Below are 25,934 nucleotides of genomic sequence, written 5' to 3'. Positions count from 1 at the left end.
TAAACAAGAAGGTACAGTGGAGTTAGTTCTTACCCAACTAAATCCCAACATTGTGTACCTTCTGTCTGGTCACCCCTGTATCCCGTTTCCTTGAAGGGCTTCTGATATAGAAGGTACTCATAAATATTTGAGTAAATGAATGAACTGCCTAATACCTTAAGAATTCTCTCACAGGTAAGCATTTTATCAAAGTTAAAATTATCTCAACTGTTAAAAATATTATCAAAGAATGCCAGACCAAACTGAGGTAAAACTCTAACAAATAACATTTATTTTTCTTTTACATATGTATTTCACAGCCCAAACATCACATTGCCTTCAGAGAAAGGTGCTCTTATGCCATTATATTTTACTATATACCGCACAGGCATTAAACATTCTCATTAACGTGATGAGACAATTTGCTGGTAAACATTTAAACACAGACATTGGTTTCAATATTTCAAGAACATATTTTTGGTCATAACCAAGAAGTACATCAAAATATGACAACACTGGCTAACACTTTTCAAGCAAATAATATTTAACTCTGCATAGTTTATACAATAGGCTGTGGTAATAAATAATATCACCAATCTCATCAACTATTAACTGGCCACAAAAAGCCTAACATTCATTTTAATTATGATATGAAATGCTCTACTGGTGTAGGTTCAACATAGCCTTAAAATATTGTGGGTGTTTTAACCTTGAATACATGAAAAGAAAAAGTACTAAACTGGACTAAAAAAGAAGTACTAACTTGGTATGTTTTGGTTAACTACCAATATATCATGTCCACATATTACATTCCTAACATGAAGGCAAATATTTAAATAGAAAATCTAGCAGTCCAAAAAACGTGAATGTGCAAATTGTGAGGAAAACATTGCATTTAAATTTGCACTCATTTGCAAATTACAGTACTAGATCAGTATAAACACTAACAGGAAAAATATTCAGCAGGAAAGAATGGGAACGACCTCTCACAGCAGAGAACTAGTCACTATGCGCTGCTTCAAAGTGTGCTTACACGCTGCTTACAGTGTGTTTCTGGTGTCCTGAAGCTTCTAACTCCTTATGACTATTCTTCATTCAACAAAGGAGACTGCAGGCATGCTTCAATCAGTGGTAAGAATAGGAAGAAAAACCTGAAACAGCAACATTTTCTTCCTTGATTTGGTGTAAAGGTCCTTCTCATTATTATAACTAACTTACTTATATGCTAACTTCTAACCTCAAATGTTTTCTGAATCAGGTTTGCTAAATGCTGTAAAGAATAGCTACCCTTCATACAGTACTAGGTTTTGTTTTATTTAAGTATGTCGGCATGATAAAAGGTACACATGCACAGTCATTCTACCAGCCCATATACGCAAAACTCAGCCTAAAACTCAGCTTGGATCAGATTCAAATTCTACACAGAGATTCTCTGTATTGTTTTCAATGGGTTAACAACTGCTTGGAAAGCAGAAATGCCTAATAATTTCTGCAGTGTGTTTTTCAATTGAAATGTTTATAAAAATAAAGCCCCAATCTTTAAGTCTATAGAATGTCAAGAATGCTATGAGGGATGTTAAAAGCACTGGGCAAAACCCTCGTCTTCAGCGTCCCATCTGCCCCACAGGAGAAGATCCGGTTGCCCTGGGTGATGTCGATCTGCATGACTCCAGCCCCAAGGTTTCTGAATATGGACTGTTTAGCGTGTTCATTTTTAAATGAATGAAGTAGGCCATGGCCTGTCAACCTCCAAACCTAGTTTAAAGAAAAAGTGTAAGTCATTTAAAAAATAGAGAAAGAGACGAAAAACTTTTAAAAACATGGCCTTCACCTCTGTTCTCCCAGCCCAACTGATCTCATTAAAGCCCAACTTTCCTGTCCACTACCTCTTTTCTAACAGTTTACCTAATTGGAAATAATACCATTCACAGGGCTCATTTACCATCCTTACACTTCCCTGTACCTTCTTTCAAATTCCTCTCTTCACACATCCTCTTGTTTCATATTAACCATATATATATACCCCATCTCTAATTCAATTAAATATTTCAGTTAATTCAGTTAAATACATTCCTAACGCTAAGTTAGGCCCTGGGACAATATAAAAGGCTTCTTTGGAGACCTCAACTGTACAAAACAGAGTCAGGTACTGGAGGCAGAGGTGGGAAGAAGGGAGGGGGATGATGTGAGAAACCAAATTCATGTCATCAAAAACTCAATGCATTAATTAAAAACTCATACACTTACTCAAAGAGAGTTCTTTAAAGCTTTTTAATGACCTGAGTCATTAAATCAATTTAATCAATTTAATACTGAATTTGATTTAATACTGAAATTGATTATCTGGTTTTCTAGATCCTAACAATTTAGAAAGAACCACACAGAAGTAAGGGAGGAAGCAATATTTGCACGAAGAGGGTGGTGAGTTTTTTGGTTTGGTTCCCCCTCCCCGATCAATCCTGACAGCACGTAAAGATAATATTTAGCACATTCCAACCTCTTGTACTGACTTACCTTTATGTTACCTTCTGCTGAACCTGTAGTAAAATATTCCTCACAGGGATCGAGAGCCAGTGCCTTAACTGCAGAGTCATGTGCCTGGAATGTGTGAATTAGCTGTCTCTGCCTGATGTCAAAAATGCAGATGTAGCCTTTCCTGCCCCCAGATATTAGGAGTTGCTGTTTTGGCGCGTACTGAAGTACCGTGGCACCATGATCATGACATGTGAAACCTGAAGAAAACCATCAAGAGCCTTTGCCAAATGATGTCTACCTTAGCACTTCTGGTAATATTTAAATGCACATTTAAGTAATACAGAAATTACTGTCACATTTTCCTTTCTAATTTCTATAATCATGATCAAAGTATTAAAAAAGATGGCAAGCAATAACAGAAAAAAACATACATAATCTCAGTATGAAAACACACACCCATATACACAGGAAGTTTAAACTTTATGCCCAAACTAAGTTATACTGTCTCATAAGAATGTAGAAGCAAAAGTGCAGAGGAGAACAAGTTTCTCAGTGATACTCAATGTCTTCATTAATACCCACCAATAACAAGTATTTACCCTTTCCCAGTTCCTGCCCATACATAAAACCTCATCAAAAGTTCTTCACAGGGAAATATATTTAATATCCTGAGATAAACCATAATGGAAAAGAATATGAAAAAGAATATATGTATAACTGAATCACTTTGCTATAAAGCAGAAATTAACACAGCATTGTAAATCAACTATACTTCAATAAAATATATATATTTTTAATGTCCTTCTCAGCTAAGTAAATGAAACTACACTAGTGTGAAAATTACCAGCCCCAAGTTAAGGAGTTAACCTTCCCAGGACTCTCTGCATTCTAATGTGATTAACACCTTAAACTAATATGTGGCAAATCTTTAAGAGATGTTAATAATTATTCGCCAAAAACAAAGAATTTTGCAATCAAAACTGGGAAATAACTACACCTTTCAAAATACACGTCAGCATAGTAAAAGACTCAAATCTGTTTTGTTTTTTTTTGTTTTTTTTTTTTTAACAAAGTCCTCCTAGCTATGTTTACCCAAACTTACTGGAGCTTTGAGCACTTGGTGGCATTATGTGAAAGAGTGATCTTTAGGACAGCGATGTGGAAAACACTGTCTTGAAAGGAATAATGTTTAAACGGCATTATTCAGATTTCTAATCATAAGGCTGACTTTTAGTTTACAGTCAGATTTAATTCTCTGACATACGACCTCATTTCTGTTGAGCTCAAGGAATACTTTGCAACTGATTTCTTCAGCAGCCTTGTTAGTAGTGCCACTCTCCATACCATATTTTCTGAATGGAATACAACACAAAGATTATTCTAGGCTAGCTGGGTTTCTGTGACCATATATATTTACCTCAGCAAGGTAGCCAGATATTCTAGTTAACTTTTAGAATTTTATTCACTCTATCTCCATTTTTAACCCGTGAATAAACACGCACTGGATTTACTGGTTAAAATAAAACCAGGAAAGCATTCTTTCACAGTGTACTGAAAATCAAAGACTTAGCTCACTCACCATGAATGAGGCTGTTTCCGGGTGATATCAATGTGTCCCAGAGGCATACATTTCTAATAAAGAAACAGTAACAAAAACACATCATAAACAAATTGTTCTAAGTCATCACTGGGATAAACTGTGTCTTTACATCAAATATTTTTACTGATTGAATCTTATGTTGTTTTGTTCACTCACATTTATAAAGCAGTGATTCTCAACTAGGATGAGGGTAGAGGTTGGGACTGGGGATATATCTCTTCCAAGAGTTTATCCTTTTCAAACTACAGGGTCTGTCTCACATGGTCCCACCTGACTCTGCTCCATCTCATCCCCCGGCCCTATCTCTTTTCCATTATCACTCCACGGAAAATGAGACATGATTTCCTGAGTAGAAGAGATGCTTCTATATCCTTGGGGGTAAACACTGCAGGGAAATGAGAGGTGTTATTCATGGGCACATGTTGCCAATGAAAACAATCTGAGGCAAAGAAAATGTTGAGAATGATGGCTACAGAGCCTCAAAAACTTGACAGTATTAACAGCAATAAAAAAATAGCTTTAACATAAAAATTCCACATACTTTTTAGTAGATTACTTTAGGAGTAATTCTGGTCTTTCTCTTTTTGGTAAGGAAAACTACTTGAAGAATTATGTAACAAAGTTTTTGTATTCCTGAGGTGGAAAAACCTGAATAGAAATCCATACTTTCTAGCAAGAATACCTTTCTGCCTAAAATATGCTTATTTCTTTTTTGCATCTCTGTCAACCTACCTATTGTCATTGGACTGTCCAGATGTGGCAACTAGACTTGAAGAGGTAACAAATGCAAAGTCACTTGTGGCTTTACTGTGGCACTGCCAACTCTATGGGAACAAAGTGCAAGCTGATGTTATCTCAAAATCCAGTAAAATGTGGTACAGTACACACACACAGCTCTGCTAATCATATACTACATGCATGACCTAAGAACACTTTTTAAAATCGAGAATAAAGAATAAGTGATAAGAGGATTAGCTGTCATATGCATGTTACTTGGCTAATACCCAATAATTTTTTAAAACTGGAAGAGTTGGCAGAAACATGGAATTAAAGATTATGTAACAAAGGAATAAAACACGAAGTACATGAACTTAACCTTCCAGCGTCACCGTGCCCCCGACCCTCCAAGTGCAGACATGCTTTTCTGCATCACCACGTGTTCTAACATGATTTGGATTAATGGATGAAGTGGCCTATTGGGATTGGTTATTTTATAATCTAATAAGAAACATTCTGGAGCAAACTGGCATACATGGAACCTGTCTGGTTCTTAATACAGTACCTAAAACGAATCACTATAAAACTCTATCACTAAGAAGTCAGAGATTTCAAAACAGATAAAAGTGTTATAAAAATGTATCCTGAATAAGACCACACACAGAGAAGGCCCCTAAAAATTTCAAATATAATGGTCACCCTTCAAGCTGTGAAAAGCAAGTTTTTTGCGTTTTAGTCATTTCAGTCTAAAACTAGGGCAATGATGGTGCTGGGCCGTGGCTGCTGGACAGAGTGGTCCCTTTCCCAACAGATCCACCAATGGGACTCGCTGTCTGAAACAAACACTTCACAAACAAAGTGGCCTCCATATGTGCTCTGCGAATGCTGAGTGATACTTACCATGTAAGGTTTGGGATTTGATGCAGTTTGGTTTACTTGCCAGATACTCAGAAAACCCTCTCCATCTGCGACACCACACTGTAAGAATGGCGTAAATATTAAACACAGCTTCTGAGTAGCCATATCGAAGGTAAAATCATTTATGAAATGGAGAGTCACTCAGTCCCCACTTAACCAACATTCTGCCTATACCTATGCTCCTGCTGCTGTAGTTCTCAAGAAAGCCCAAGTACTGTAAATAACCTGCCACCTTTTAAATTCTTTTCCATGCCTATTTCACTGTTTTCCTCCAAACTTCTGTAGCAGAACTTAGTAAGAAATTGGAAGGTTGCTCTTAGGTGCCTGACTCTGCACACAGGCACCATCAATGCACTCAACAGAAACAGAATTCTTTACCCTCACAGAATATGTAGTATCTGTAAGTAGATGATTAATTAATCCACACAAAATTCTGTGGATTTATGCTTTTCTTGAGAGCCAAGGGGCTATATAAACAGACACCATCAGACTGCCTGCTCAACTCAAATCCAGAGCGACTGAATTTGTTTTTAAGTCTAGTTTTACTAGCTATTTACTCATAAATATCTGCAGTTCTTTTCGGACAAGTTTAGCAGTAACCCCCAGGAACTAACCTTGTTGCCTTGTGAATTGAAATATAATCTGGTAACTCTTGCATTGCCAGCTTGGCGGAAACAGACAAGCTGCTGAGGTCTTGTCCATTCAAACATTCGTACACTGCCATCCTGAGCACCTGTAAGATCTGAGACGCAAAAGGAAAAGCAAAAAATAAGAAACAAAGCTGAAGAAAGAGTTCCAACATTTCCCATTCTATAAGCCAACTTCAAAATGATAGAGATCACTTGCAGTCCTTTGATCATAAATAAAATACTCACAGTATTGATGGACTGGGTGTGAGGTCATTCTCTTAACATTATGTAGATTCCTTTTCATAAGCTTTAAAAAAAGATAAAAATGAATTTCTTTTGCATCACAGAAGACATAAGGAAGGATATGATTCAGGCCAACTCTAATTCTGATAACAGTTATTCTCTTACACTGGATTATTACTAAAATAAACCCTGTTGTGGATTTTCTGACCCACTAAATATACGGCGCTTGTCTAACAGTCTGGGAAAGCACAGTCACTTACTGGCGTGCCCTGGTCTGTGTGGACTGTGAGGATACCAAGCTGCTTCATCTAGTTGTAAAGGGAGCTCTCCTCCAAGTGCCCCTCCCTAAGGACAGTCAGGAGTATCTCCAGATTCTTCAGAGCAGAACATGAGAATGGGACCCCTTTAACTACAGTGACTAACAACAATGTTATTGATGGCATTTTTCAAACACTTAGAGTAGACATGAATTCCTCTCTAGCTCTGCTTTACCACTTTGTGCCTCTCAGTTTGCTCATCTATAAAATGAAAACCACTTAGTGTTATAAGAAAAAGCATGCACCTGACATAAACCCACAGCATGCTAGCTATCATCATTATGGTATACTAACTGGTCACTGCCTCTGATCTTCAGCATCATTCCTATGTCAAAGTGATTTCAACCTATTTTTGAGCGAGTCCATATCCAGAAACCATACCTAATAGTAAATAACATACCACACTAGCTCCAATGCTAGTCTGTCCACTGCCCAACCACGGCAGAGATGAAGATGGATGCACCTGACTTGCTGAATGGGATGTTGCACTGGGTTGATACAGAGTTGTAGTGGAACCACGATAATCAATATCATCTGAACTGTGGAAAACATTCATGTGTTAGACAGTTCCATTTTCTCAACACATATTCCAATTACAGAGCTTTTTATCTATCTGAAGGACAGTCTTTATTTTTAAAAAAAAGTATCAATATCCATAATAAAAACGTAGGTACAAGTCCTAATCATCACCAGTTTTAGTACTGGTTAACTTTTTCCCCTTAGGCAAAATATAAGTTTAGTCTAATGTTTGGGAGAATTTTATTGCTGCACAAATTAGAACAAATGTTTGAAGTATTTAACACAGATTTTCTTTTTATCCTGTATAGAAAAAGACTGTATGTTCTCTTCAAGTACAGAGACCCCATTTATAAGATTCAAACATTTTAAAGAAACTGGAGTTAAAAGTTTTCTTAAACTTAGGTGCTAATTATCACATTAAATGTTAAAGTAATTTTTATGATGGGCCATATCATATTACATGGTTACATCTACTCTGAAGTGTGACTGAAACCTAGTTGTATTATATACCAATGAGACAGAAACAGAAATGAGGGAGGCCATCATGGCACCACTCCCAGAACATAAAATTTCCGAGAGTCTGGAGAAAAGTAAGAGGGACGGAAAACATGGAGGAGAAACCCCCAAATAGGAAAGCATTACTGCACTCTTGGTGCAGTGTCCATAGTTTTACTGAAAAGTAAAGTTGGCTACATTTTTATCTGAAAAACAGGTGTGCTTATAGAGAGATAATCAAGAAGAAACACTGAAAATTACTCAGTAAATGTGACTCATCAATCAGTCTAATTAATATATTATTGTATTCTGCTTTTTATGGTAATTATCCAGATCAGCTGAATTTATTGAATATTGTGTAACTTCTGACATTTCTTTGGGGTTAAATGTCAAAGTGGCAGTTGTTAGCATTAGGCTCTGGTGTCGGGGATTATTCTGACTCAAACATTATGAATAATTCAGGGTCTAATGGAAGAAGTAGGAGTAATTTGTACACTGATGTAAGCAGAGCCCTTTATTGGCAGCTAAACCAATTATGTTTGTCTCCTCACCAAAGAAATACATAGTTTTCAAGACAACTGAAATCAAGTGCATAACCACTTAATAGGTTCTTTTTGAAGAAAACTACATTTAAAATTGATTACATAAGGCAAGCAAACCTTTTGGATTCTCTGTCATATTCTTCTCCAATCCATATGTATGACTGACAGGCCAGAAGAGAAGTAATATCGAGTTCTTGTACATCATGCGTTGAAGCCAAAACAATTTCATTACAGTTTGCCTGTAAAGCAAACGCAAAGTCAATAATTTAAGCAATTTCACTAAAACAAAGTACTACATTCTTTATAATTACTGAAGATTTTACCTTATTAACAGAAAATGCCATGATCATATCTGACTCCTTATGAATGATTTTTGCCTTTCCTCCTGGATAGCCCAGATCTGCTTCAACCTACAAGACATTCGTCAGCAGTTTTAGTTGTCGCAGCACAGCTCCATACAGATATATGTACATCCCACAAAACTTAAAAGAAGAAGAAAATGTAGCAGTAGCAGCAGCAGCAAGAAAAAAAGTACCAGTAATTTTAGCGTGTTGAAAATTAGCTGTGGAATTAGCTTAGATTCTCTGATGCCCTGTAATCACCCCAATTACAAAAATTTCCATTGTGATTACAGGATACTGAGTAACTGTCACAAAAGATAGCTCACATAATTTTCATTAGTATTTATAACAGTAATGTCTCTTATCTCTTCCAAAAGTGCACAAAGATACAGCAGTAACAATGTGAGAGAAAAAGACACAATCAGAAAGACAAAGGAGTCACATAAGAAGTGAAATATTTTTAAATAAGGGTGATGAGATAGGAATAAGAAGTTGGATACAAGAACAGTTAGAAGGTAATGAAGGAGGGCTTCCCTGGTGGCGCAGTGGTTAAGAATCCACCTGCCAATGCAGGGGACACGGGTTCATGCCCCAGTCCGGGAAGATCCCACACGCTGTGGAGCACCTAAGCCCGTGCGCCACAACTACTAAGCTTGTGCTCTAGAGCCTGCAAGCCACAACTACTAAGCCCGCGTGCCTAGAGCCCGTTCTCCGCAACAAGAGAAGCCACCACAATGAGAAGCCTGCGCACCGCGACTAGAGAAAGCCCGCACGCAGCAACTAAGACCCAATGCAGCCATAAATAAATAAATATTTTTTAATTAAAAAAAAAAGTAATGAAGGAGATTGATGAGAGGAAGGTGTAATGCTCAGAGTTGAAGGTGATGGGGAGAAAAGAAGAGGCAGAATCAAGAAAGAGGCAAGATAAAACAATCATGTTTAAGAACAGATGGGGAAAAGGGACAGAACTGAAGATCGAAAAGGAAGCAAGAAAGAGAAGAACCAATGGCAAGAAAGATCAAGCTGGACACAGTGGAGCATCTCCTACCCTGTGCCAGTGAGGTGTGTGGGAGCAGTGAGCACTCTGACTAGTTAGCCAGCTGGGCAGGTCATGGTTAGTATCAGAGATGAGGGGTTAGCTCCTTGAATTTTAAAGAATGAGCTAAATTCGAGAGCATGGAATACTACCTTGATGTGGCAATCTTCTGCTATGCAGTTTTGTTTGACCTGCTCCACATGTTCTTCTATAGACTAAACAACACCACACCGTCACAAACACAAAACACATGCATGAAACGGAATTATAAAAGAAATGAAAGTTTTCAAACTGAAATGGTTGCTCCATCACTTAAAGATGGTAAAAATGAATTTGCAAGCTTTAAAATGAATTTAAAAGCACATCAAGAAAAAAATTAAACTGAGTAAAATGTGATGTCATCAGAAAAAACAACACAAAGCAAAACAGGCAAAATTAATGTATTACATATATAAAAGCAATTTCAAAATAAAAATTCATTATTTGTATGTCAGTTATGTAACTTGGAAGTTCTAACTTAAACTCTAGTCTCTACAAATAAAACCTACTTGTATAAGCAGATGTATCCTCTACTACATAGATTCCTAACCTATAGGGGTTTATTTCAAATAAATAAAAACTATTTTTTTCTAAACACAGATTAAAAGTACTGATAATTATTTCACTCTTACTCATAAGGAATATATCCATGAAGAGACAGTCAAGGGTTAAAATTCACATCAACCATTACACTATACATAATCTTACGATTTTCTCCTTATAAGTAAATGTTTGATGAGATGAGGCATGGGAAAGAAATCACACAAATAACTTGCTCCTGGTTCATGACAGGGCCATTAGGAATGGCTATAATCAGAAATATCATTTCTGCTGTGCTGTGGAAACCTCTGAAGGTTTGATCAGAGCAATATATTCCTACCAATACTTCCTGAAGTGCCTGCTTCTCTTTCAGCCAACAGGACCCAATTCTCCATGCCTTGTGCAACTGCTCAAGGGCTGCTGCAGCTGACACTGAAGGAATGGTACAAGTGTGCAAGGGCCAACTCAGCAAAAGTCAAACTGCAGAATAACCTATTTGCCTTTAATCAAGTGGCTAAGTTTGCCACATTTTATCCATTTCACAAAAAGCTGTTTTGTGGAATAGTCTTCTCTAACATACTCAGTAAAAATACCTTCTTCTGAATACACCTAAAATTTCAGCATTTCTCAGAATTTTAGTTTTATTAGGTAATTTTAAAAAATTAGCCAATTTTAGCATTCTTAGGATTATTTTGCCAGTTTTGCTAATTAATCAATTCACTGAATTTACCAAATTTATTGACCACCAATATCCTATTTAACAATCTAAAAAGATAAAACACTCTTATTAGATGGGTAGTTTTAATAAATTCTGCATATTTCTGAACTAAGTGACCAATTTTACTTTGCCTCAAGAGCTTTCACATTGTTTTCATAATTTTTTTTCGTAAATGAAAACCATTTTTCAGCAGATAATGTGCTATTCAATACAGTAGCCACTAAACACATATGGCTTTAAATTTAAATTAAACAAAATAAAAAATTCAGTTCCTCAGTCACATTAGCCCACTTCAAGTGCTCAATAACCACATGTGGCTGGTGACTACTATACTGTACAGAACAGACATAAATTTCCATTATCAACAGAAAGTTTTATTGGACTGCATGCAACAAGATATTAATTTCATTCAATAATTTAAAATTCAAAGGTACAAAAGGGTACATGATAAAAATTCTTCCATCCAAACTCCCAGCCATGTACTTCCCTTCCTGGAGCCAACCAACGCTTACACAGCATTTTAAGAAATGTTCAGTTTATCTCTGTCCCACCTCCCTGTACATGGAGAGCCTCTTCGGGTAGAAAAATAGAAAAGAACACACAGCTTGGGCTGCTGATCCCAAGAGCACAGAAATGGAGGTGCATAAAGAAGGGGAGGTAAGGGGCAGAATCGGGGAGAAACTTGCTTAAGGAAGAGGGAAACGAGAAAGGAGACAACAGATCCTCAAGAGCAAGACAAGAGTCTGAGGGTCCCAGCAACCCAGACCCAGTCTTTCTATAGCACTCTGAGGCTCTGACAAGCTAACAAAACAAAACTGCTAGAAACCTTATGAATAATTAAAGCATATCACTGTGTTTAGTAATTTGAAGAACTAACAACTCAGAAAATTGATCCTTCAATGAACTCTCTTTCTGTGAATAACAGAGCCCTAAGTGAGCAAGTATCTTTTATCTTAAATCTATTTCTTAGATTTCTATATCTTATTTTATAGAACTCAGTATCACTATAGGAAATGCAGTAAGCAATGTATTAAACGAAAGAGGAAATGAATTTGGCTCTTAGTCCCCTAACAAAACCCTACATCAATCATTTCAATACCACTGGGGTCTTTTCCTATCAAATAAGCTTATAAGACACAAAAGAATCTCTATAGTTCATTCCTCTAATTCCTCACATAAGTACATAATTTTTAAATCTACAGAAAAAAATAAATGACTGTTCACAGGACTGCCCACAATGACCATCCAGGTAAGTGGGTGAGTAGTGGAAAGAAAAGAACGAATCTGATCGGTTCTGCTGCCCTAGGTATGGAGAACATTTGAGAAGCAGTTCTATATGCAACCTTGGGAAATTGAGCCACATAGACTGTCCCTCTCGGTTTTCACTTTTCTAAGTGAAATATAATTAATTTTTCTTTTCTCATAGTTTTTGTTGCCAATCTTTAATCACATCTGACACTCTACTCTGAACACTACTCTCCAAACTGCTCATTACCTCATTAAATAGCCAAATGGACTGAAATGCTTATATATAAAACATCTGTGTACCCCTCATTTTATAATGAAGAGATCGTTTTAAGTTCTAAAGTGTGACTCTCTCAAATTCATGATTCTTCTTGAACCCTGTATGGCATTACATTATTAACTTACGTTTAGCTTAAAAATCACCATGCAATGTAGAATCTCTGCCTCACTTTGTAAATGCAATCAATCTTCCTTCATCTCATATTTGGTGTTTCTGTAGTTTAATCTGTCTCACAAAATTATTCTACAGTTTATGCTGTTCATTTCTAAATGCTAAATAAATAAAAACGCTTTTAAAGGGTTATGCTGTATTTTCATTTAAATGATATTCAGAGAATCATAACATAGAGTATACTCATTTATATACTAAATTCCCCAAACCATCCCTCACAATGTTTATTACATGTAAAGGCCCAAAGGCAAATATTATAAAGGACATAACCACTTTCACCTGACTATACAGGATTTGTCGAAAGACCTATGTTGTTTCATTGTTATGAAATAAAAATTGTACGTTTTTATCTTAAAAAAAATTCTCTGTAGTTTGATAAACTATTACCTATGATGTATGAAAGATAATAAGTTCCAACCAAAAGTAAATTTCAAATAAATCAAGCTGGCTTCATTAGAAACGTTAAAGAAAACAAATGAAAATTAAAAGAGAATATTTTTTTCTAAAATACCTCACTCTGCTTTCTTTTCTTAGTGAAAATATATCTAATAAATGTCTGTTGAAGTACTTCTTGTTTAACAAGGAAATGCCAAAGTCGTTTGACTGGAAGCGCAGAAGAATCCCGGGATCTAGTTAAAAAAAAAAATCAACATATCACACTATTTTAGTCTATAGAAAACGTTTCATTATTTGCAGATAATTTTTTTAAAACCTCCATTATTGCAAAGAAGATACAGCATTAAGCTCAACAAAATTTTATAATTTATTTCACTTTTAATTTTTAGTTCTACAGATCATTCCTTCATCTAGCAATTAATTCTCTACAGATTCTCTAAATGGACAGGTTGAGCTGAGAGTCAATTGAATCTCTTATTATTCTCTTTTTTTTTTTTTTTTGCAGTACGCGGGCCTCTCACTGTTGTGGCCTCTCCCATTGCGGAGCACAGGCTCCGGACGCGCAGGCTCAGCGGCCATGGCTCATGGGCCCAGCCGCTCCGTGGCATGGGGGATCTTCCCGGACCGGGGCACGAACCCGTCTCCCCTGCATCAGCAGGTGGACTCTCAACCACTGCGCCACCAGGGAAGCCCTTATTATTCTCTTTTTAAATTATACTTTAGGTTGGTTCTGTTGGTTACAGCATATCACCAATGAATATAAATGAACATAAAGTCCCACATTTCATTTTTAACAGCTAACAAGCTAAATTTAAAGCCTTGCTCTTTCAAGCTTATGAGCAACACTCTAAATCATGGCTGGCTGCCTCAAAAAAAGCATGCTGCTTATCAAAAGGGGCCTAGATGGACAGATGTAAGATCAAAACAGCAATAAAAACCTTAATGTGTTTACTATTAAATTACTGACAAAAGGTCAGTAGCACCTTGTTTGAATATGTAGATTGTTATCCCAAAACATTTCTTTTAAGAGTTCCTAAAATGGTGACAAAAATAAAGGTTTTGTCCTGATTATAAAATTAGTATGTCTATTTGAAGTACAGGTAATATGGGAAAAATAATTTTTTATCCAGATTTCTGATAGTTTCCTTGGCATATAGTGCTAGAAACAGGATTGCAAGTTCAAAGTTATGAGTGTTTTGAAGGCTACTGGCGTATTATTTTGCCAAACTGACTTCCAAAAAGGTTAAACCAAGCTACACTCTCATTACCATTGTAAGAGAATTCTTACTTGAATGGAGTATTTTCAGGTTCTAGCATTGCTTTATTTCGAAGAATAGCTGGTCCAGCTCCTACTGAAAGGTCAGTTGGATATGTGTTGACATAGTTGGGGGGAGGACCTTCAAATTCATCCATTTTCTCTTGCAAGATCTGCTCCCAATTCTCCAAGTTTTTAATCACAGCAATACCTAATGGTGATGTTACAGGCAACTCTAAAATGTAATAGAATATGATATTTTACTTTGATTAAAAATGTTGACCATCACCACATATTTACAAGATCCAAATTCTTAGAGCCAAAACTTCTGAAAGTACAAATAAATCTGAAAATGTTAATCTAACACCATTTTGATATTTAATGCTTTGAACAAAACAGAAGACCAGCTTTCTAAAATGAGCTAAGAAAATGTTCAGCTTCTCCACGCTGGTTTCCTGGTTTTTCTTCCAACCTTCTAGGTAGTCAGTGATTCTTGCCATATGAATTAAAACCACAGACTGGAGCCTAAGATAAATAAGACCTCATAACATCTCCAATGCTGTATATTTTTAGTACCACATGTTCTTTTATATGGATTTTGTAAAGAGAAACTTGATGATAATTTGTTGTATTTAATAACATTAATTTTCAAATTCCAAACTTACCAGAGAATTCCAGTCCAGCAATGGGAAAGAAATTCTTGACATTGTGAAGTACTAGCTTAACCATTGTCAAATGTAGAAGAGCCCAGCTGTTCAAAGGGACAAATAAAAAAACTCTCCTTAATTGAAAAATAAAATCATGAGAATATAGTAATGATCCCTGTCAACTGTTTGGCCCAATCTCCCACCCAGAAAAAAAGCTGTTTTTTTCTAACAACTTACTATTAAAAAAGAGTACCTTTGTAGTCTCTGAAAATAAAAGGTATGCAACAATGTATTATACTTGCGCTATCTGAAATACCTAATGGAAAGAGATTTACCACACAGCTACATGGGATTTTAATACCATATCAATAAATTATGTATTTTTTCTCACTAAAAATGTTTGTGCCAGCTATTCTTTGAAACTGCATGTGAAATACTCTACTATCTAGCAATGTACCTCAAAGATACAGAATAAAGATACAGAATTCCAGTTCTTGTATAAATTCATGATAGTAATGTTGCTTAAAACTAGTAACATCAGGAACTTCTACAAAAGAAAAGACAAAAAGAAAAGAGGAAAGCTTTATTTACCTATAGGAGTTAGGGTCTTGGTGTTCCTGTATCTGTGTATCTGAAAAAAAAGCATCATCTTCTTCTTCATCACTATGAATGCTTTCATCAGAATCATATATAACTCCACTATCAGACAAAGGGAGAAATGGCTGCAATAAAATGTGAAGTTATTTTTAAATGTATAATTGGGTTATTTTTATCCTAACTTAATATTGAACATTTTAAATGGTGTCAACCTAAACTAAAATTTTCTTTTGAAAATGATACTAGACCTAGGAAAGTCAGGAAAATCAGGTTAAAACTCTCAGATTCAATAAAATAACTGAGTAGCTAGATACGACACAAATATTTTTTTTAAATCAATGGTCTTTTTCTTACATATCAGCAATAACTAGTTCAAAAACTCTGAAGAAAAAAGGTGCATTAAGTAACATAATACCAAAGGAAAAACTTTATGAAAACTGTGAAAGAGCTACGGTGAAGGAAATTACAAATCCCTCTAAAAGCTAAATAAGGAGACTGAAACATGTAAAGACTATCATTCTTTAATTTACAGGTTTTAGGTAATCCCCATGGGGATTTCTTTTCCTTTTTTGAAACTTGACAATGATTGTAAAGTTCATAGGGAAGAAAATAATAGGTAAGATTAGCTAAGAAATCTTTCTAAAGTGAAAGATACTATTTCTTAGTGGATATTAAAATAAATAATTAAAATAAGTGCAGTCTAGCAATTGATAAGTGGAAAAATATAGTCCAAGAAGAGTATATAAATAAGAAATTAATATATGACAAATATAACATCTTAAGTCGTTGGGAGGAAAGGAAGGACAACTAGTATAAGTGTGAGAATAGAAGATAAAGAGGGTACTAAAGTCTGATCTTCACTTCATTTTAGATCAACAGGAGAGTTAGAAATTAAAAAAAAGAGAGAGTTAAAAAGTTAAAAAGAATTAGGAGGAAGATGGGCTTCCCTGGTGGAGCAGTGGTTAAGAATCCAGGTTCAAGCCCTGGTCTGGGAAGATCCCACATGCCGCGGAGCAACTAAACCTGTGTGCCACAACTACTGAGCCTGCACTCTAGAGTCCATGAGCCACAACTACTGAGCCCGTGTGCCGCAACTACTGAAGCCTGCGTGCCTAGAGCCCGTGCTCCACAACAAGAGAAGCCACCGCAATGAGAAGCCCATGCACCGCAACAAAGAGTAGCCACCACTTGCAGCAACTAGAGAAAAGCCTGCACGCAGCAACAAAGACCCAACATAGCCAAAAATAAATTAATTAATTTAAAAAAAAAAAAGGATGAGGCGGAAGAGAAGGTGGAGGAAACAAAGGAGGAGAAGATAACAAAAGTAAACATTTATTAGTGGAAAGGACTTTCTCTGCTTAAAAACAATGTAACAAATCATTTTTTAAAAGTATGGATAGACATGACTAAGTAAACTTTTAAAAACTTCTGTATGTCAAAAACAAACAAAAGGCAAATAAATCATTTTTCAAAAGTATGGATAGACATGACTAAATGAACTTTTTAAAACTTCTGTATGTCAAAAACATAAACAAAATTAAAAGGCAAAGAATCTGGAAAAGGTATCACAAGTAAGGTAAATTGTTAATATCCTTAAAAATAAAGAGTTCATTAAAAGTAAGGAAAAACATTACAATTCCAATAGATAATTTTGTTCAGAACATGAACAGTCAATTCCTCACAGTAGAAAACCTAATGGCAATAGGTTCATTAACATTTTTTGATATCATTAATAGGAAATAAAAATTATTTAATCAAATTAACAAAAATGAAAAAGGAATACTTAATGAGGGTAAAGTCAGATGCATGCTCACTATTCTCAAGGGAGTATAAATCAGTAATCTGAAGATATATATATAAATATATATATATATTTCAGATATGTATCTGAAATAATCAGAATGTGAACAAGGCTTATCTAAAAAGATACTAATCTCAGCATTATTTATAAAAATGAAAAAATAAATACAGCAAATACTGATAGGCAAATGGTTATGTAAACTACAGTATACTCATCAAGCTGACTAGTTATTTGGTCATTAGAAATGATATGTACCTAGAAACAATGACAAACCCAGTGACAATGAGCACCCATATACCCACTTGTGGTTTCTAAATTAGAATTTCCCACAAAAAGGAACCAGGTTCTTTGGAGGTTGCTCCCACTCTGGGGCAGGAAACATGCAAAATTAGCCTAGAATGACTTAAACTAGAAAGAAAAGAAACTCAAAGACTATTGGAAGAGTTCCAAAAAGATTCAGGAGCCAACTGGAAGAGGCTCTCATTGGCAAAGATGGGACAATCTGAACATCCATAAGAATAATAACTGTACTGGATTAAAATACATAAAATATGTTTAAATCCATAATATAACAAAACTAATAACAAAACAAAGTTCACTGCTTCCTCTGAAGGATGCTAGAGAATCAACTCATCACTTTGAAAACTGGCACAAGAAGCAAAGAATAAAGCACTTATCCTTTCTTTCTCTTTCAAAATGTAATTCAGGATAACCAAATAGATTGATGGAAGAAAGTATTCCAGCAAATAAATGAAGACTAAATGAGAAGATATCATTATCATAATTTTAAAACTACCCTAAATTTAAAATAATGGACTTAGGCAAAAATCATCAACTAACATCTCAAAAAGAGAGTTTCCTGATGGAAATACACAAAACCACCTAGGAAGTAACCCTGTACTCCCCTTTCCCTATCCAATCAGAATGGAATCTGATAAAGCCTCTAAGTTTAACTTTCACTTTACAGAAAAACAGAAATCAGGGGAACATGGTCAGAAGACCAAACATGGGGATGCCATCAGCAAAAGCCACTGAGAAATTTTAAAGGACAAATTTGGGGGCAAAAAATGGGGAGGGGGGTAAATTTAACAAAGAGAGATGGAGGTAGAACTTATAGATTAAAAGAAACTTAAGACATATCAACCAATTGCAATGTGTGGATCTTATTTTGGACCCTGATTTAACAAACCAACTGTTCAAAAACATTTAAGGTGTAATGGGGAAAAATGTGAACACTCTCTGGATACTTAATGATATTAAGGAATTGTGTGTGTATGTATGTGTGGTGTGTATGGTGTGTGTGGTGTGTGTGTGATAATGCTAGTGTGGTACTCGTTCAAAATCCTTCTTTTTAAAAAATAAATGGTGAAATATTTATGAATGGAATTTCATGATGTTTGGATTTGCTTCCAACCAATCTGGGGAGTGGGAAGAAGTATAAATGAAACACATGTAAAGAGGGAACACAGGTAAAGAAGGAAACCTATCAATATAAGGTGATGTGCTTGAAAAAACAAAGTGCAGAAAAGCACACACCCAACACGGTACAAAATGGGACTATGTTGGATCTAGTCACGATGAGTATTCTGATCCCCAGAAAAGTTTTCTCTGCTTTGGAGAAACAGAGATATGTCATGGGACCTCATGAAACCCATGGTCTCACGAAACCCTCAAATACCCATCCATCTCCTTCTGCTCTAATTTCATGCTGACCAAGGGAACTACTGATAAGCAGAAGAAGGGAAGTTAGATGGTAGATACAGGTATTCCAGTTCCTAGAAAAGGATGATGCTGATTAAATGTTAATAAACTAACTTTTGGTTTATACCTAAGTCCCGTATGATTTTAATTTGTCTGGTCCATTTCAAGTATCTGATCATTCCTGAATGATTATTCAGTTTCTGGAGTTGAGAGATTAATGCCTAAACTATGGTGATTCAGCCCAGAAGCTGCCCCGTCATTCCTATGTGATGCAAACCTAAGAGTTAATAAAACAGACACACATAAAGCTTGCATTCCTCACGCCCCTTACCTTTGCAACAAAATAATCCCACATACTGAGTTCAGGAGGAATAAACTTTTCTTTGTAAGATGGTCTTTCTGCAGGCACTGGTGGTGGGGTAGCATCCTTTACAGGTCTTCCAGGAACCAGCATTCGCATGTTAAACCTCCTGCGGTGTTTATCTATGTCTTCAGAAGGAACAGGAGGTGCTGAATAAAGATAGAAAAAAAAAAAACTGGCCTTATTTTCCATTATTAATTCAAAGAGTTAACCTTTCTTTTCATCCTACTCTTGCCATGTTTTCAGTGTAGACTAAATTACTTACATCTGTGCTTCTAAACTTTTCTAGTTACTGCATCAGTTTTCCAACAATCATGGCAGAGATGCAGATGAGGATAGAGTATAAAAGATTAACTTGCAATGAAGCAGCCTATGTGCTATACAGAATAAGAATTCAAGCGATTCTATATACAGTGTATTAAATAAATGATATATTCAACAAATAGTACAAAGAGTGCTTGAGTGATTATTTCTGGCTGTGTTGTTCAAGAAAGATTCATTGAATGAATATGTAGGATGTAAAGCATGCCTTAAAAGAAAGCAGAAGCTCACTGTGTAAAGAGGAAGTTGACACCAGAAATGAATGAACAAAGGTTTGGCTAAATGAGGAGTAAACTTCTTTTGCTAGACAGGTGTCAGGGAGGGGAATAACAACGACAGTCTGGAGTTAGGGTGGGACAAGCCTGTGGATAGGAAGCTGGGAGCTCATCCTATGGGCAATTCTCATGAAAGTGTCTTGAACTAGGCACAGGATGAGGTATAGTCTGCAGGATCAATTAGAGAGGAAGGTGGAAGAATCTGACACAAGAAGGACCTGAACTAGTATGGTGGGTGGTAAAGACCTAGAGGAAGTATTAGATATGAGAAATACATAAAAGAAATATCAAAAGGACTCAGAACTAACTGGATATGAGAGAACCAGAAAGAAGTCAACCTGGTCCTCTTCTGAAGCTCCCCGTCATAGAAAATGATAATTCTATCTCAAGTTCTCTTTGATGAATATGACCACTTTTCACTCTGTCCATCACTAGACTAAATCACTTTTATCTTTTTTTTTAACTGAGGTGAAATTTACATAAAATTAACCATTTTAAAGCGTACAATTCAGTGGCATTCAGTACATTCACACTGTTGTGCGACCACCATCCCTATCTAGATGCAAAGCATTCTCACTACCCCAATGAAAACCCTATACCCATTAAGCAGTCACTCCCCATTCCTCCCTCCCTCTAGCCCACTGCAACCACCAGTATGCTTTCTGTCTCTATGGCTTTACCTATTCTGAATATTTCATATAAATGGAAGCATGCAATGTGTGACTTTCTGTGCCTGGCTTCTTTCACTCAGCATAATATTTTTGAGGTTCATGCTAGCTATATAGCACGTGTTAATACTTCATTCTTTTTTTACAGCTGAATCACACTCCATTGTACTTATATACCACATTTTGTTTATCCATTCACTCTTTTTTTTTTTTTTTTTTTGGTGGTACGTGGGCCTCTCACTGTTGTGGCCTCTCCCGTTGCGGAGCACAGGCTCCGGATGCGCAGGCACAGCGGCCATGGCTCACGGGCCCAGCCGCTCCGCGGCATGTGGGATCCTCCCAGACTGGGGCACGAACCCGTGTCCCCTGCATCGGCAGGCGGACGCTCAACCACTGCGCCGCCAGGGAAGCCCTATCCATTCACTCTTGATGGTAATCCACAATTATCTTTTAAGTGGGCTATTCCCAGAGCCTCCCACATAGCCTCCCTACTTTTATTCTTTCACAGTCTATTCTCCACATAGCAGTTAGAGTGGGTCTTTTGAAAACCTAAATCAGATTATGTCACTCCTCTGCTTAAAACCCTCCAGTAGTTTCCTGTCTTTCTTTAGAACAACAACGATAGTTTTACATGACCCATGAAACCCTCAATGACCTTGGCCCCAGTTACTTATCTTACCTCATCTCTGACCACACTCCCCTGAATCAGGATAGCCATTCTGGCCTCCACTGTAGTTCCTGGAAAAGGTCAAACTAGTCCTACCTCATGACTTTTGCACTCACTGCTCCGTCTGCCTGAAATGCTCTGGCCCCAGATATCAGCACGATCTGATTCCCAACTTCCTCAGGACTCTGCTCAAATGCTATCTAATCAGAAATGTGTCTTCTGATCACCCTAACTAAACTGTTCCCATCCCCTTTCCCTCATAATTCTCTGTCCAGTCACTCTCTTTTATTTTTATCATAGTTCTTCCCATACCTGAAATATTATCACTTGCTAATTTATTGTGTTTACCTCTACTGGATGTAAGCTTCATGAAGGTAAGGGGTTTGTCTGTTTTGCTCACTCCCATACCCCAAAAGCCTGGCATAGAGCAGGTGTAAGTAAATGCAAACATGAATACGTACTCAGAGGTTTAAGCATGATGATTTGATGAATGTATTACCTACCATGAAAAAATAATAGAAAACTCAGGAAGAGAAAAGAAGTGATTTGGGAGGAAAACTTTTAAATTTACAGTGGATTACAAGTAGGCAGGAAGATGGAAATTAAGAATCATCCACATGCAACGGGACTGGAGACAACGCAAGTCGATAAGACGGCCTACCTTACTCTGACTTACGTAGGAACCTATCCATCTGATGTGATCTTGGGCAGTAAAGACACAGGTTAGAACCTGTGCCATTTAAACTCTCTGTGCCACTAACTCCTCATCTGTAATATGACCATTTCTAAGGATGAATTAAGACAGACAATTTCTGTGTTTCAGCGCCAAGGTGTAAACCTTTCCCGTGGCATCAGTCTATATCTTACCATCCTACCATCTAAAAAAGTGGGCTAAAAAATCTATTTTGGTCCATAAGAAAAAAAAAAAGAGGACAGAAAATGGAATTTAAAAACCATGTGCATGATTGGAACAGCCTTCTTGTCTATTACCATAAACGTAATCTGAAGCCAACTACTGGTATACTCTGTAAAGATTATGAGGATTTATTTAAATCTTTCTCTAATTAAAAACTATCCTTTTTCCATGACCTTATTCCTTAACATTGTCTCCTTGCTTACCATTACCTTTCCTTTTTTCTTTTTTATCCTCCTCAAATTTATCCTGGTTTACCAAAAAATGTTAAACTGAAACTATATTCTTTATTCTAACATAAGTTTAGTTATTTATTACCCTAACAAGAGTGATTATACCTTAAATATCAGTGATTTTCAAAATAAAAATTCTTAAAACATTAAAAAAAATCTTTTACTTTCACATTGGAAACTATTTACATTTACATACCTTATTGGTATCAAATTGATCTTACCTGAAATATTTTCGGATTGTCTTTGAGGCTTCACAACAAGTTTTATACCTCCCCCAAAAACAGCAGCCCACATTCGATTGTTTAATGGGTGGGCTGCAAGTCGAAATAATTCATTGGAGGAATTTGTGGCAAGAGCATGTATCAATAAACTTAAGTACACAGCAACAACGGCTTCACACAACAAAATGTTCAATTTTGGCTGGTCTTCATCTTGGGCTGAACTCAAGAGATTAATAAGTGAACTCACACCTGTAAGGGTATATAATATTATAAGAAGTCTATCAGCATAAAGCTCCAGAAGGAAAAAAAATCCAAATTTGCAGTTTAACCAAAATTATGTATCTATATTATACTATATATATAGTGTGAATATATACACACGGAGATATATATATCTCCATAATTTGAGCAACAAAATGATAGGAATGGTTTAGAAGCTATAGAATAAAATAAGAATCCATTCATCCCTACTGATATAATAAATGAGTGAATAAACAAATTAAAAGAAGAGAAGAGAAAGCTCTTCCTTACAGAACAGTTTCAACTAATACGTAGAAGGATGGATAGAATTAGAAAATCACCGTCTCGTAATCCCCACAGTAATATCTGATTCAGTCAGGAGTCATCACTGGATGCTATAATTAGTGGGTAAAAGTATGATATTTTACACAATCTCAAACATTCTCTTCAAAAGATACTCACTAATTGCAAAGGAAAAGAAAGTAACTTTACAAAGGAGAAATCTGGCAGAAACTACCGTACGAAGTGATCAAAGTTAATGGCACCAGTAATGGGACCAAGTGGCATCATGTGCCTCTTGATATTTTACACCGAGAAGGGTACAATCGCTCTTCATAACCTGAATCTAATATTAAGAAGACATCAGAAAAACCCAAATGGAGGGACACTAAAAAATAATTGGCTAGTGCTCTTCAAAGTGTCAGTGTCATGAGAGACAAAGAAAGAAGGAGGAATACGTATTAGAGGAGATTCATGAGACAATACAACTAAATGTTACATGGAAGACCTTAGTGGGACAACATGTGAAACTGTCAAAAAAATCTATAGATTAGAGAGCAGTATTGTATCAATATTAAGATGCTGAATTTGATAACAGTGCTATGGTTATGTACAATAAGAGAATGTCTGTTTTTAGGAAAGATAAACTGATATATTTAGATGTAAAGGGGCATCATGTCTGCAACTTACCCTCAAATATTTCAGAAAAAAGTATATATTCACACGGACACACAATAAGTGAGTGAGAGAGGAGGAGTGAATGACAAAGCAAGTATGGTAAAATGTCACTGTTTGGGGAATCTGGGTGAAGGTTACACAAGAATTGTTTGTACCATTTTTGAAACTTTTGTTAAGTCTGAAATTATTTCAATAAAATATCAAAACGACAACAATATGTTTTGAGAAATTTATGCATAAATGAATTTTAAATACACACTTGGAGTCCGTCACTTCCTTCTACTGCCACTCTTCACAATGATCATTAACATGTATCCACAGAGTTATAAAGCAAGTAGAGCAAAAATTAAATGACGTGGCAGACAAGGAAAGTATATTAAGAGAGTGGAGAAGGTTTGAAATAACTGTTACAGAGAGTGAGAAAGAGCCAACCGGAGGAAGAGGACTGGCAGACATCATAATATATGTGCCACAGAATGGTCACTCCTTTCCTAACATACATCTACACTCTTGAGAATAACTGTATTCTGATATATCTATGAAAAAAGCTCTGTGATACTGGCTCTCTAAGATTCTAATTCGGGATGTCTAAGGATAAGAAACATGACGTGCTCACCCTTGCGAAGGATGTTAAACCTTGCTTTTTTATGCTGGTCAACACAGCTGGTTTTTGAAGCCTTAACTTTCTGGGTCTTCAGACAACATTACAGTACTTAAGAATTCCTAATCCATGGCAGAAAACATCATCAAAACCAAACAAATAAAAAACTATTCACCAAATCCACAAACAACAACAATCAGGAAACCAGTTGGTAGCTTTGTAAAAAGGAGTTGCCAAATAGAAGATTAAAAAACAAACAAACAAAAAACACCACTCAGATTCTCTCTCACCAGGCCATTGAGCAGGAGAAGAATTTGGTGTTGCATGTTCTTCAATGCTTTCTGTCCTTAGCCTTCGACGATCACTTAAAAGAAGTCCTTGATAAGCCATTCCTGTAAACTGGTTCCCTTCTGTCTGACTGCTAAAACAAATAGGGTTCAGTTATTTATGGTCTTAATAGAGGTAACAAGCAATTATACCCTATACGTATTTATTTTAGATAACTAAAACAAAACTCTTAAAACTGAGTTCACTGTTCTAATAAAAACTTATTTCAGAAAGTTCTTTAAATTAGTTACAAATATTTATCGATAGCTTTTTAAAACAAAATACCAAATTTTCTATTTAGGCAGATGACATTTAGTCATTAAAACCTTTTCCAAATGCCACCTAGTACTTAAAAATCTTTTCTATATTCACTTATTTGTATTTTTTTAAAAGTCTGCTGTAAGGAGACTACCGAAGGTACTAAGATATATCAGAAAGTTTCAGGGCACTATTTTGTTGCATTTCTTAGTTCTGTAAAGTCGTGCAAGCTCAACTCTGAATTAAAACATCAACTAAAATCTGAAGAATCCTATTTTAGAAATACCTAGTCCTAAAGCCAAATGTGCCCAAATATTTACTTCCCTCATCTTTATGGAGTGGGGGAAGTACAAAAGAAGAAAATAAATCTGACTCCCTGGAGAGTCAATCACAGCCTAAAAACTAGAAAATACACATTCAAACAAAATTTATTTGGATTCTTATCTGGCGCCATTTTAAGCAGTGACTGATATCAAACAAGTTGTCTTTGATCATTAAGATGACCACAGGGCTTCCCTGGTGGCGCAGTGGTTGGGAGTCCGCCTGCCGATGCAGGGGACACGGGTTTGTGCCCCGGTCCGGGAGGGTCCCGCATGCCGCGGAGTGGCTGGGCCCGAGAGCCATGGCCGCTGAGCCATGCCCGCTGGGCCTGCGCGTCCGGAGCCTGTGCTCCGCAGCGGGAGGGGCCCCA

At 36.3% G+C, this 25,934-nt stretch overlaps 1 protein-coding gene across 1 annotated transcript in view; it reads right to left on the bottom strand.

Annotated features, from left to right (window-relative positions):
• Nucleotides 1-253: 253 nt before the first annotated feature.
• The window catches only part of DMXL2 (Dmx like 2), a 162,396-nt gene continuing 136,715 nt past the window's right edge, over nucleotides 254-25,934 (bottom strand). The window contains exons 27-44 of the mRNA XM_060005975.1: nucleotides 24,949-25,079; nucleotides 22,861-23,109; nucleotides 19,533-19,711; nucleotides 15,694-15,824; nucleotides 15,121-15,206; nucleotides 14,489-14,690; nucleotides 13,316-13,433; nucleotides 9,964-10,026; nucleotides 8,758-8,844; nucleotides 8,552-8,673; nucleotides 7,279-7,417; nucleotides 6,565-6,625; nucleotides 6,304-6,431; nucleotides 5,672-5,749; nucleotides 4,787-4,878; nucleotides 4,034-4,086; nucleotides 2,494-2,711; nucleotides 254-1,734 (exon numbers count right to left, since the gene is read on the bottom strand). Of these exons, the coding sequence (XP_059861958.1) occupies nucleotides 1,525-1,734; nucleotides 2,494-2,711; nucleotides 4,034-4,086; nucleotides 4,787-4,878; nucleotides 5,672-5,749; nucleotides 6,304-6,431; nucleotides 6,565-6,625; nucleotides 7,279-7,417; nucleotides 8,552-8,673; nucleotides 8,758-8,844; nucleotides 9,964-10,026; nucleotides 13,316-13,433; nucleotides 14,489-14,690; nucleotides 15,121-15,206; nucleotides 15,694-15,824; nucleotides 19,533-19,711; nucleotides 22,861-23,109; nucleotides 24,949-25,079 (2,347 nt within the window). The 3' untranslated portion in view covers nucleotides 254-1,524. The remainder of the gene's footprint in view (nucleotides 1,735-2,493; nucleotides 2,712-4,033; nucleotides 4,087-4,786; nucleotides 4,879-5,671; nucleotides 5,750-6,303; nucleotides 6,432-6,564; nucleotides 6,626-7,278; nucleotides 7,418-8,551; nucleotides 8,674-8,757; nucleotides 8,845-9,963; nucleotides 10,027-13,315; nucleotides 13,434-14,488; nucleotides 14,691-15,120; nucleotides 15,207-15,693; nucleotides 15,825-19,532; nucleotides 19,712-22,860; nucleotides 23,110-24,948; nucleotides 25,080-25,934) is intronic.

This window comes from Delphinus delphis, chromosome 2 (assembly GCF_949987515.2).
Source record: "Delphinus delphis chromosome 2, mDelDel1.2, whole genome shotgun sequence".
In the NCBI taxonomy this organism is placed as follows: Eukaryota; Metazoa; Chordata; class Mammalia; order Artiodactyla; family Delphinidae; genus Delphinus; species Delphinus delphis.
The sequence above is the reverse complement of the archived record's forward strand: the minus strand, read 5'-3'. Positions and strand labels throughout refer to the sequence as shown.